This window comes from Meleagris gallopavo, chromosome Z (genome assembly GCF_000146605.3).
Source record: "Meleagris gallopavo isolate NT-WF06-2002-E0010 breed Aviagen turkey brand Nicholas breeding stock chromosome Z, Turkey_5.1, whole genome shotgun sequence".
In the NCBI taxonomy this organism is placed as follows: Eukaryota; Metazoa; Chordata; class Aves; order Galliformes; family Phasianidae; genus Meleagris; species Meleagris gallopavo.
This window is the reverse complement of record NC_015041.2, coordinates 20,976,903-20,989,280: the sequence shown is the minus strand read 5'-3', so window position 1 is coordinate 20,989,280 and position 12,378 is coordinate 20,976,903. Positions and strand designations below refer to the sequence as shown.

The 12,378-nt window shown below is 37.8% G+C and overlaps 1 protein-coding gene across 1 annotated transcript in view; it reads right to left on the bottom strand.

The window, feature by feature from the left end:
- Positions 1-11,649, bottom strand: part of HOMER1 (homer scaffold protein 1) — a 66,345-nt gene extending 54,696 nt beyond the window's left edge. Inside the window, exons 1-2 of the mRNA XM_010725516.3 lie at positions 11,452-11,649; positions 2,230-2,361 (exon numbers count right to left, since the gene is read on the bottom strand). Of these exons, the coding sequence (XP_010723818.1) occupies positions 2,230-2,361; positions 11,452-11,640 (321 nt within the window). The 5' untranslated portion in view covers positions 11,641-11,649. The remainder of the gene's footprint in view (positions 1-2,229; positions 2,362-11,451) is intronic.
- Positions 11,650-12,378: the final 729 nt, after the last annotated feature.

The window sequence follows — 12,378 nt, the reverse complement described above, 5'->3', positions numbered from 1 at the left end:
ATGTTGTTATTTTCTAATCAAATATTCTCACAATCGCAATGATAATACAGAAAAAAGTTTACCACTGATGCACTCTACTCTGGGAATTAGTTTATGAAGGACAAAGGTAAATGAACCAAATGATTCCAAAGTCAAATTCTTAATATAAGTAAGCTTTCATAATCATCTTCTTGTTTAGAGTAACACAGCTAAGTGGATAATGATATAAGAATAAATATTTTATTAGAAGACATGATTATATGCTTCATTGGCCTTTTCAAATCAATCATTGACTGGATGAACTGTTTTGCAGTTGTGGGTTCCCTGAAACTTTAAATACTCCAGAGAGCCCTGAGACACTTCTTCAAAACCAGTTACATATAAAACCATTTACATATAACAAGGATGTTCACCTTGGGACTCTGATTCATCAAATACATTAAAAAAAAGTTCCCAAATTAATTTCAAGGCAACATCTAGAAGCAACCTATTCCTGAAAAAATCTGGGGACAATTTCCTAAAAACATCCTGAGGATTTGTCACCGTAACCTTCAGAACAGGTCTGTGACTTGTTATTTTTCTCAACAGATTTGTGTATCCTTCATGAATCATAGCAATTTGCGTAACTGCTTTTCAAAAATGTCCTTTTGACAAAATATCTACTGTACTTTTTCTGATTGTTTTTTACAACAGTAACCTAACATTTTAAACCAGGAGTATACTGAAAAATTGTAGATACCAATTTGATAGCAGCTAAAGAATGTTATTAAATTGGTCACTGAGGAGAGCAAGGAAAGAGTGGTGGAAAAAACAGATGAAAATACATATGTATGTTCTTTGGCAAGAACAACGCAGGAAGCCTGGCAAGCACACGGTATGCATGACTACACTATCACAGTTTGCTTCCAAAGAGGTGCTTTATGATTGAGAAACACAAATAGTACAAGAAAGAGATAAACTAAATTGGCATTTACGCTAGATCCTTTTAGATGCTAACAAAAGCTATATCTGTATTAGTCAGCAAAAGCTTCTAGGATGTACATACCAATTTAAATGACAAAGTTTCTAAGTTCACTGAAGCAATAATGTGCATAAATCTACATGCATACATATATCATTGGTATCACTTGGAATTTTGTGGATTTGTGATGCTTCACAGAAATTAAAGCTCTCTGACTATGAAATGAAGAAAACTTACAAGAATATTACATTGTCTACATAAAGTAGATGGAATGGTTGTCTCTTTAATGATTTTCTAACAGACCCGCACTTACCACTTGTGTACTAATAATTTATTTCCCAAATGGGTTGACATGTTTTGGTTAGTTGGTTGGTTTTGTGTTGGGTTGTTTTTTTTTGAGAGAAGCTGAATATTATTCTTTACTTGAACACAAACCATATATTCATCTCTATTTCAGTTAGGTTTCCAGATCTTTTGTGTACTTCAGAGATGTAGGAATTCTGCTTAATGCAGAGAAATGTTCTCAAACTGAAAGCTTTTTATCTGGTGAAAGATGACACTGGTTTGTACAGGTTCCCAGAATTATCTACCAGATTCATATTAATAGCAAAAGGTATTATAGAAGTGTTTCTCACAGCAACTCTATCACCATTTAAAGGGTTTACTGTTTTCCCCAGATTAAGTTTGACTACCCTCCAGCTCAAGTTGAATTAAAAAAAAAAATAAAAATCTTGTGGGGCACAGAAGGTCCTTATTAGTTATTTCAACTTCAGTACTGCAACAATAAACAGTACTTTTCCTTTACATAAAATAAATTTTTCACTAGCTTTACCTTTAGCCTACACATGTCGCATTATCTGTAACAAGATGCACACAGCAGAAAAGTTAAAATGAATGTGCCTTAAAAGACAAAAAAGCATGAAAAGACTATCAGTAACTTATTTTCTAGGCCATTTCAATATAGAAGTAACACTAAATTACTGACTCTTATAAACTCTTATTATGAAAAACTGTAACAAAACAACAACTTTAAAATAGAGAAGCCTAACAAATTACCATTTAAAAAACTTAAATCTTCTCCCTTTTCCCAGTTAAGAGAAAATACACAGTTATCTAAGAGTTAAAAGCATACTGCCATTATGATCTGTCTTGTCTTTTCAAATTATAAGGGTAGATACAGGGTATTTTTTAGTTATTTGTAAATACCAAGACTGAGTCAATGCACAAGCAGGAATCAAATATTCTTATGCTGCTTGGCTTCCCAAACAGTTTTTGTTGCTCATACTTACTTTTGAAAGGTGATGCTCAGATGAAAATCCCAAGCCATAGACTGTATTTGCCCTGCTGTCTGCCCATTGGCCAAACTTCTGGGATGTTTTAGTAAATGTCATGTTGGGGGTGATAGTGCTGTTTATTATTGCCTGAAAAAAAAGTGAACGTTGTAAAAAAAAATTGGACTTTTTCTGCTTTTTTCAAATATTTTTAGATTTCTTAATAATAAAAACTACCAGCATTGCAGTCAAATATCCATGTACACCAAATGAGATACAAACTAACAGGTAACTTTCTTCTTCTACTTCAACGGTAGCTAAATTATGAAAGCCTGTATTAGCAGACTTTGTCTGAAAAAAAGGAGCAGAAGCTGGGGTAGAAGAGATACCTGTTGGCAATTGCAAGTAAAGATTTAATGGTTAGGAAGTGTAAAAAGAATCCATCAAAGCAACTTCAGAGGCTCATGAGATCTGAAGAGAAGAACAAGCAAAGTCCTTTTTCTCATGAGTGTGTTTCTTTGTCCCCTAAGGCAATACCTCCCAAGCTCCGCTGTTGCAATTCCCCCACTGCATATGAAATTATTACCTGGAAACATGCAATAAAACAAGGTGGGGGTTTTTTTGTTGTGTTTTGTTTTTGTTGTTTTTTTTAATGTTTCTGTATTGCAATACCCTGTTTTCCTCTATACACAAACAAAAATGGCTAACAATGCCAGGGTCATATAACTGTAGAAGAAGAGCTACTCATAGCATTTTTCTCCTCCTGTTATGTAGACAGTGGAAGGAGGCCATGTGCCAGCCTAAAAACGCTAAACAGATCTCAACAGTATTTCTATCATACATTCAGTAGTGTATCTGTTATATTCAACAGTATGGATTTGTCCTACATTCTAAATCTGTGATGTGGAACAATTCAGACATATATGTATGTCAGGATAGATTCTTACAATGACTCCAGTGGGTTCCATTTAACAACATACCCGACAGTCAGTACAATTCACAACAGGACAGTATGAACTAATCATAAAATCAAAGGCATGCAAATTAAAACTGAAATGCATAATTTACTTTCTTATGTATATGGTGCTATTAAGAGTTTCAACTATACTTTTTATTTAATAAAACATCTGTTAGTTAGTAGGATGGCTTGGGTTGGAAGGAACATAAAAGATCACTGACCTCCACATACCCTGCCTTGGGCAGGGTTGCCTCTCACCAGATCAGGCTGCCCAGGACTCTGTCCAACCTGGCCTTAAACATATCCAGGGATGGGCACTCACAGCTCCTATGGGTAGCCTGTGACAAGGCCGCACCACCCTCTGAGCAAAGGTTTTCCTAACATCTATTCTAAATATCCCTTCTTTTATTTTAAAGCCATTCCCCCTTGTCCTATCATTACCAGATCTTCTAAAAAGTCGCTTCCCTTCTTGCTTATAAGCTCCCTTCGAGGAATGGAAGGATGCAATAAGGTCTCCATGGAGTTTTTTCTCCTCTAAGAAGTTAAAGAAGACCAACTCCCTCACCTTCCTCCACAAGAGAGGTGCACCAGCCCTTTGATCAGGCCCTCCTCTGGACCCACTCCAACAGCTCTGTATCCTTCTTGTGCTGGGGACTCCAGGCCTAGAAGCAGTACTCCAGATAGAGTCCTACAAGGACACATCCCCCATTCCATTATGGCCACCTCTCTTTTGATGCAGCCCAGGATACAGATGGCTTTTCAGGTCGCAAGAGTGCACTGCAGGCTCATGTTCAGCCTTTCATCCATCAGAACCCCTGAGTCCTTCTCTGTAGGACTAATCTCAACAAGTTCTTCTCCCAGTCTGTATCCATGTCTGGGATTTCCCCGATCCAAACGCACCTTGCACTTGGTCTTACTGAATCTCAATAGGTTGACATGGACGCAATTTCCAAGCCCAGGCCCCTCTGGATAGCATCTCTTCCTCAAGAGGTGTCCACTGCACTATTCAGCTTGGTATCACCTGAAAACTTGCTGAGAGCATATACAATCCCATCATCTATGACACTGATAAAAGATGTTAAAGAGCACCAGTTCCAAGACTGACCCCTGGGGGACATCACTTGTGACTGTCCTCTCCCTGGTCACAGAATCATAGATTCATAGGGTTTGGAGGGGACCTCTATAAATCATTGAGCCTAAACAGCCTGCTAAAGCAGGTACCCTACAGAAGATCATACAGATAGGCATCCAGATATATCTCGAATATCCCCAGAGAAGGAGAGACTACAAACCTGTCTGGGAGGCCTGCTCCAGTGCTCCATCGCTCTCAGAGTAAAGAAGCTCTTCCTTGAGTTTCAGTTTCTGCATACTGTCCCTTGTTCTATTGCTGCACACCAACTTTAAAAAGTCTGTCGCTACCATTTCGACTCCCTCATTTTAGATATTTATAAACAGTTATGAGATATCCTCTCTGCCTTCTCTTTTCTAGGCTGAACAGTCCCACGTCTCTCAGCCTTTCCTCAGACAGGAGATGCTTCAGGCCCCTCATCTTTCTGGCCCTAACTGGACATTTTCTAGGAGACCCCTGTCTTTTTTGAACTGACAAGCCTAGAAATGGACACAGTATTCTAGCTGTGGCCTCACTAGGGTAGAGTAGAAGGAGAGAATCACCTCCCTCAACCTGCTTACTATGCTTTTTTTAATGCACCCCGCCAAGATACCATTGGCCTTCTTGGCCTCAAGGGCACACTGCTGGCTCACAGCCAACCTGCTACACAACAGGACAACCACGTCCTTGACAACAACCCTCTGGTTACGACCTTCTAACCAATTCTTTTTCCACCAAGTTGTCCAGCCTTCAAAGCTATATCTTTCCAATTTAGAGATAAGGATGTAGTGCAGGACCATGTCAAATGTCTTGCACAAGTCCAGGCAGATGACATCAGTTGTCCTTCTGTCCACCGAAGTCATCAAAGGCCACCAGACTCATAAGGCACAATTTGCCCTTGGTGAAGCTGTGCTGGCTCTCTTGGATCACCTCCTCATCTTGCATGTGCCTTAACACAGCTTCCAGCAGGATCCACTCCATGATCTTCCCAGGCACAGGGCTCATCAGCCTACATTTCCCTGGGTCTTCCTTTCTCTTTCCTAAAAATGGGAGTGATGTTTCCCTTTTTCCAGTCAGCAGGGACTTTGCCTGACAGCCACGAATTTTCAAATATGATGGCGAGCAGCTTAGTAACTAGATCAGCCACTTCCTTCAGGACCCTGGAATGCATATTGTCTAGCCCTGTAGACTTGTACACATTCAGTGAGGCCCACTGCCTCTTGTGCTGACACCGGGCAACAATGAAAATGGCCTGCTGGCTCCATCCTCTCTGCACCTTTCCTTTAGGTATCTATAGGTATAAGAAATCCTCTGAGCCTTCTCTTCTCTAGCATAAAAATGGGTTATTCCTTCACAGGTATGGGAGTTAAAGATACTAAATCACAGATGAAGGAACTTTAACAAAGCTAGCAACTTCTACAGTGGCTTTGGCAGTTCCACCATACATACATTAAATAGGAAAAGCAAATCTGGATGTAGCTGAGAATATCAAACAGGCAGTTCTTTCTGACAACTTTTGCCTCAAAATGCAAGTTTTGCCAACTACTGTGGAAAACTGTAAAGTTTTGGAATGCCTGGAAGCTTACACTCAATTCAACAAGTCTCATCAGATAAAGAATAGGATTTGCTGTCTGACTAAAGGCTGAAAAACAATTGCAGCCTTAATTGTCCACAAAACGTACCACATTTTCAAATGGGACACATTAGACAAGTGTCCCACATTATGACAAGAAGTCATTGGTAATTCAGACAATATTCTTTCTTTAAGCATAAAGTTGAAGGACCAAATAAAGCCAAGAGGCTCACAATTGCACTAAGGCCCCTAAAGGACTTTATCAGGAACAGCAGTCTGCATCAAACAGGAAAGAAAAATGTGTACTTATTAGAAAGACATTCTGAGGCTCTCTTTATCTTGTATTTTTTCCTTAGTACTCAGAAGCCCTCCTTATTAAATAACCTGGTGGAAGTCTGTAACAGAGCTCCTAAAGTTCCTCTAATGTTCAGCCCTCTTTTGCTGTGGAAGCTGTAAACAGCAGCACGATTGAAATGAACTACCCCGGAGACAGTGTAGAAACAATCCTCCTCCCCAGCTCAAGCTCTACCTATTTTGTCTGCTTGCTTAACCACCACTCACTGCCTGGTTAATTGGAACTAATGTCAGATTTGAGAGTGAAGGTATTTTGTCACTGGTATAATACTTGTCAGCGCAGAAGAGGACTTAGAACCTGCAAGCAACAGGCAGGTTGGAAGCATGAGGTCTGGAATCTGCTGCAGTGACTGCAAACCCAGTGCAAAACCTTGGACAAATCAATGAGTTTTCATCTGAGACTGCTCAATGCTTCAGCTGAGACCACGTGCCTGCCTGTGCAAGGGATAATCCAAGAACTGGCAGACACAAAAAGGCCACAATTTTCACAGCAGTGTGCATTCAAGGTAGATTACCTCTTTCCATTTGGTAGGAAGAAAACTTTTTAGAAAAATAACATGCTGAGAAAGGGCTGCTACTATTCTGCCCTTTGTTTTCCAACAGAAAAAAGCCAAGAATGCTCCACTCTAGCAGACAGTATTAGCCTGAAGATAGCAAGTTTCTTGCTGGGAAGATTAGATTCAGATCCCACTGATACAAAGACAAGCCCTTTTATTAGGTACCAATTTTAAAAGAAAAATCAGGGCTTTCAATTCTCTCTGAATTAAAAGCACTAGTGTGCTCAATCTCTCATATTTAATTAATTATGCTTTAAGAATGTGCAGTGCTAGAGCATGCTGTAGATACAGGCAGCATTCGCTACTTCTGGAAATACTAGATACTGGAATCTCATAAATTCAGCTTAAAAAAATGTTTTTAGAATTATCATTTATTATTCAACTTGTTTCATCTACGCAAATACTGTTTTAACTGCTCTCCTCTATGTCAGGAGATTGCACTGCAGAGTCACTAGTGTAAGGAATGTCAAATATGTCATCAACTTTTAAGAATGTTGTTAGTCTAAATGTACAAGAATATCTTAAAAACAGAACAGAGTCAATCTGACAGGCAGACATTTAGCTTTTGAAGAAAGTGATCTTGTTATCTTTAGATTTGGTTGGAATAATAAAATAGCTTTCATGTTTTACTTTCAGATGAGTTTAGCTATGAGAAAATAGAACACGTGTCTAACTAGGCTGTTCATTTTCCTGACTGCAAGTCCAACACTTGCAAGAAAAACAGCAGCAGTCAAGTATGATTTCAGCTTGTGCTAAAGATGATGGCAATAAAAATTATGACACAGAATATCTTTGAACTTCTTCAAAGGAAGGTCACTGAAGACCTAGGCTTATGGGACTTATTTACAACCTGTATTTAGCATTATTATTTTAACATATGATTAGTGTATTTTACAAGTCATTAAAATGTAAAGATCACTAATGATTGACTCAAAGCAGAAATATTATGTGCATAGCTTATGAAATCTATAGACAAAAATCACTTTTTTCCTAAGATGTCTTTTGTTTTAGATAGACAAAATTACTGTCTTTCTTTACTTTCTTTACTTTCTTTACTTTCCAATTTTGCAACTGTAACTGGAACCAAAAGAACCACTTTACTTATTCTCCTTCCTTAGTGGCTACCAAAGACTGAATGGAAAAGACAGTGGGTTTATGGGAATAAATTAGTATCCATATGCGGTGTTATTGGAGAAATAATGGAGGCTTCCTTCCATCACCTACTAGAAAAAAGAACTAAGACACAAGAAGATATGAAATGACTATATAATTAATGAGAACTGAAAGCCTTAGCAACAGCTTCTCGATGTTGTCATGTTGTATTGCATAACAGATTTTATTTTTCAGGCTTCCTCTTGATTTCTACAGTTATATGAAGAAAAGTTGCATAAAAGGCATTTACTCGCAGTCAGGTTCGAGTTCTACCAGATTATCTGCATCAGGATCTCTCTGCAATGGGTGACAGAGATTCATATACAGTATACAGCTATAAAAAGTGTCCTGTCCAGTGAAAACATTATGGTCCAAGAACATTTATCAGAGGTAAGTTAGAGGGAAATGCCTCATTTCTTGTACAAGGTGTTTTATGAAGACATAGAAGCTTCAGAAAACATTATACAGAGGTGGGACACCACTGTACGGCTTAAAAAGTGCATAACATACATAGCTGGAATAATCTCATAAAAGAGCAGTTTAGTCTACCTAATACTACATCCACAAGAACCATTAACCCAATGACTTGTCCAGCTATGCCTACTTTTACACGAGAGCAATTTACAAACTAAAATTGATGGAAGCTAACAATTTTGAGTGGGATAAAGCTGTTTGGAAAAGAAAGAGTTGTGCTTGGCTGCTACATCACCCGGTTTATACAACACATTTATTTGAGCTTCTAGAAAGAGTAAACAGAACATGTCTAACACCTGTACCTTGCTCACAAACCAAGTGAAATGGAAAAAGGAAAAAATAAAACCTCTTAAAATGCATCAAAGATCTCCACAAGCAAACTCAAGTGTATCTGAAATGTATGGTAGGATTTCTCTGAAGGGAGTGGAGATCATGCCATAAAAGATCATGTCCTGTTTTAAAGTAGAACAACATAGTGATGTTCAGTCTTTGGGTACAGGAGTTCAATTTTATTCAGGAAATCTAATGAAAGCTGAGGGGGAACTGTAAGGGGGAAACAGGATCTACAAATTTTATGAGGCTTGTTTGTGGTTTTCCCCTATAAACCAGCACCAAAACTCATGCTTTCAAGATATTCTATGAAAATTTTAAAAAAATAAAATAATTGAAGAATTGTTCCAGTTACTAGTAAAGAAAAACACATTTGCTTAAAAACAGTTATGGAAAATAACTAGTAGAGAAGATATCTCTATACCCTGACTTGAAACACTCAGCTTATGGCTGGCTCGCTGTATAAGCAATCTGAAGAATGCATCTTTTCCCCCAGGGCTGCAGAGAGAGTAGATGGTGAGGTCTTGCTCCATGAGGGAGCTCTAAGGGAATTGAATGGACCTGAAGATTGGAAGGGGGCATGGATGGCAGAAGCAGGACTATGACTCAAACCTCACTCTCTCAGACTTCCTATAGTCCAGCTGGAAAGACTGTTCAACAGCTATCACTTACCAACTCACTACTTAGTACCTAGGCCGCTGTAACTGAGCAGCCACATGGGTTTTCATTCTCTCCAGACCCATAGGGTGCTATAAACCTCATCAGCAATGTGGCTTTCAAGAAACCCTAGCAGGATTTATTCCTCAAGGGATGAGAGCTGCAGAATAGTCTGACAAGCATTTTTGGCAGCTGGTAACATGTAAATTTCAGACCTTTTCAATATAAAACTTGTTAAAAATATAATGGAATAAAGATTTTTTTAGTTTTAAATCTAAAATTAATTTGCACAATATTTTGTCTTTTGCCTATCTAACACTTCTGTGTGACCATTAGACATTATGAGGCAAAAAATCACTAGTTTTACTGACACCCAACTGTATGCAGTATAGCAGAGAGGTAATATGGATGCACCCCGAATTCACAAATGCTCTAAATTTACATTTAGTCCTTCATACATACAAGACTTTATATATACAGAAAGAATTAAGAAAAGATATGGCTATAATTAAAAATAAAAGCGTTATGCTGAGAACCTCATAAAATGGTCCTTCTGGTATTCAACTGTGTGTTTCAGAGGAGTGTAGTGATCCCTGAAACAGTGCACCTTAATCATGGTGGGGATCCTAGATCTTAGTCAGATACACAGTGCTTGAGATGAAAATATTATTGTGATTGCAGCAATTAAAGAGAATAAATAAAAATGACAGATTGCATTATCAATATACCTTGCCAATTGTACTATAAATACAAAGGAAGCACCGCAGTAGAAAAAAGAGCATATAAGCAGATGAACAATTACTTGACAATGTAACTTAGCAGTCACACTGCAAGAATTGTAGCTTTAGACAACAGAACTTTCTGTATTGGAAGAAGAATTTTGTAAACTGAGCAGATCAGTTTGGGTGCTACAGATCACAACTATTAGCACTGATCTTATACAACATCAAGTTGAGATCCAAGTCTTTCATAAATAGTCACACACACAAAAAAAGGTATCCTAATTATCTGACAGAAGCAAAAATCATTTGAAGGAAGGTTGGAAAGGGAAGACAATAAAGACAAAATTTGGAAAATGTTGGTAAGCTTCAATACCAGAACCTCGATCACTTAAATGAGTATCATACCGAGATCTCTGATAAAAAATTCCTAACACTTCTGTATGATAGAACTTTTTCTTCCTCAACCAAAGTAGCAATACTCAAAACTTTAAATATGCACAATAATGGTTTTCAGCTTTCAACAAAGCCAAGAAAGCTCCAGGAACAGTTATGCTTAAACAAAATACTTTAGTTCCAACTATCATGAATGCACACATCTCCAGAAGCTGCTGTTGAAAGTAACTTGAAAGGATTACAGGTTTTGATAACATTTTGTAAAATGTTAATTTTCTTATTGATGAGATTTCTTGACATGATGTTTGCAAAACTACTGTTTTTAGACACACTTGGGATAGAACTTAAGAAACAGTCAAGTGTTTTCCCCAAGTCTTCCAAATGACTATCCTAAGCAGTTCAACACATTACCTTTCCCAGTGTAGAAAAATGAAAAAACAAAACATAACCCTTATCCCAACCCAACCCAAATGACTTTTGCTAACTGCTTACTTCGGAGAGCTTTAAGAAGGAATCACCACAAGCTGTACTGCAAAAACTGGAAGATTAAGTAACAAAGAAGGATTTACAGAGTGATTACAGGCACTGAACAGATGTCTTTCATGATGAAGGATGAAACCAATGACTTCGATACACCATTGGATACTGTGAAAGAAATAATTTATTGGAACACTATTTGTAGTTTTTAGTACACTTCAAAGGAAATACCTTTTGATTGCTCAGTATTAGTAGGTCAACACTTAGATTTAGCAACAGATTTATCGAAGTCTATACGAACACACAGAAAACAGTATTTTCCAAAGAATGCTTAAAACATCTAATAAAACATTATAACCATTTCAACTCATCACTTATCTTTTACTCAGATGCTGACAAGAGAATCTGAGAAGATACATCAGTCTGGAATATAAATACAAGAGTCAAAAAAGAAGCAAGGAAGTTTTCTCTAGAATAAAACTTACCTTTGAGCCATCCAAACTGATTATCCTGTAGACATTTCTTGTGCTGTCATAGAAGTAGGAGACAGTAACAGCATGCTTGCTGGTGGGAACCCAGTTCTTCTTAGTGTTTGGGTCAATCTGGAAGACATGAGCTCGGGTGCTGAAGATAGGTTGTTCCCTGAAGGACAGAAAGTTAAAAGTCATGAACATGACTGGGATGTAATATTGTTGCGCCAAGTCATCTACCAGTTGTGCCCAGTAGGTTGCAAGTATTTCACTTTACTTAAAAAAGTTCTTAGGAAAGAAAAAAATCATGTGCTGATGTATTCAGCAGATAGACTGCTTTAATATACACATACAAGCAAAATGCAAGCCTTGAAAGGCAAAATCGGCACTTAACTGTAGAGTCAGATAAAGGCTGACATCTTTCAACAAAGATTCAGCCCTGTTTCATCACTCCTCACCCATTACCTTCCATCTATCCCTTTAAGCTGTCATTAACACGTGTAACTTCTCATTCACTGCATGTTGCCGGATGTGTGCAACTTTGAACACCCATCTTCTGAAAAGCCTTTCAGTATTCTGATTTTTCAATCTCAAATTATAATCTGAAACTGAGCTGGCTAATTAAATAGAATTACTCTAAAACATTAATTATGCTTAAGAACAATTTTATCATTGTGAAGCCCTCACTTTTTGGAGCTTCACATCTAAATGTTTTCACTGCAGCACTAAATACATACACCACGAATGGTTCAAAGTCAACTGCTTAGCAAATTAAGTCATGCAAGGTAAAAAAAAGATTACTTAATTACTTATTTTCCCTCATTATCAAGACATGCAGCCTGGAAAGAATATAGGGATGCAAACCAAGAAATTTAGAAATGGGATCAGAAAAACCAAGCTACAGTTCCAAACTCCTGCTGTGTGTTGTATTGCTATCCACCA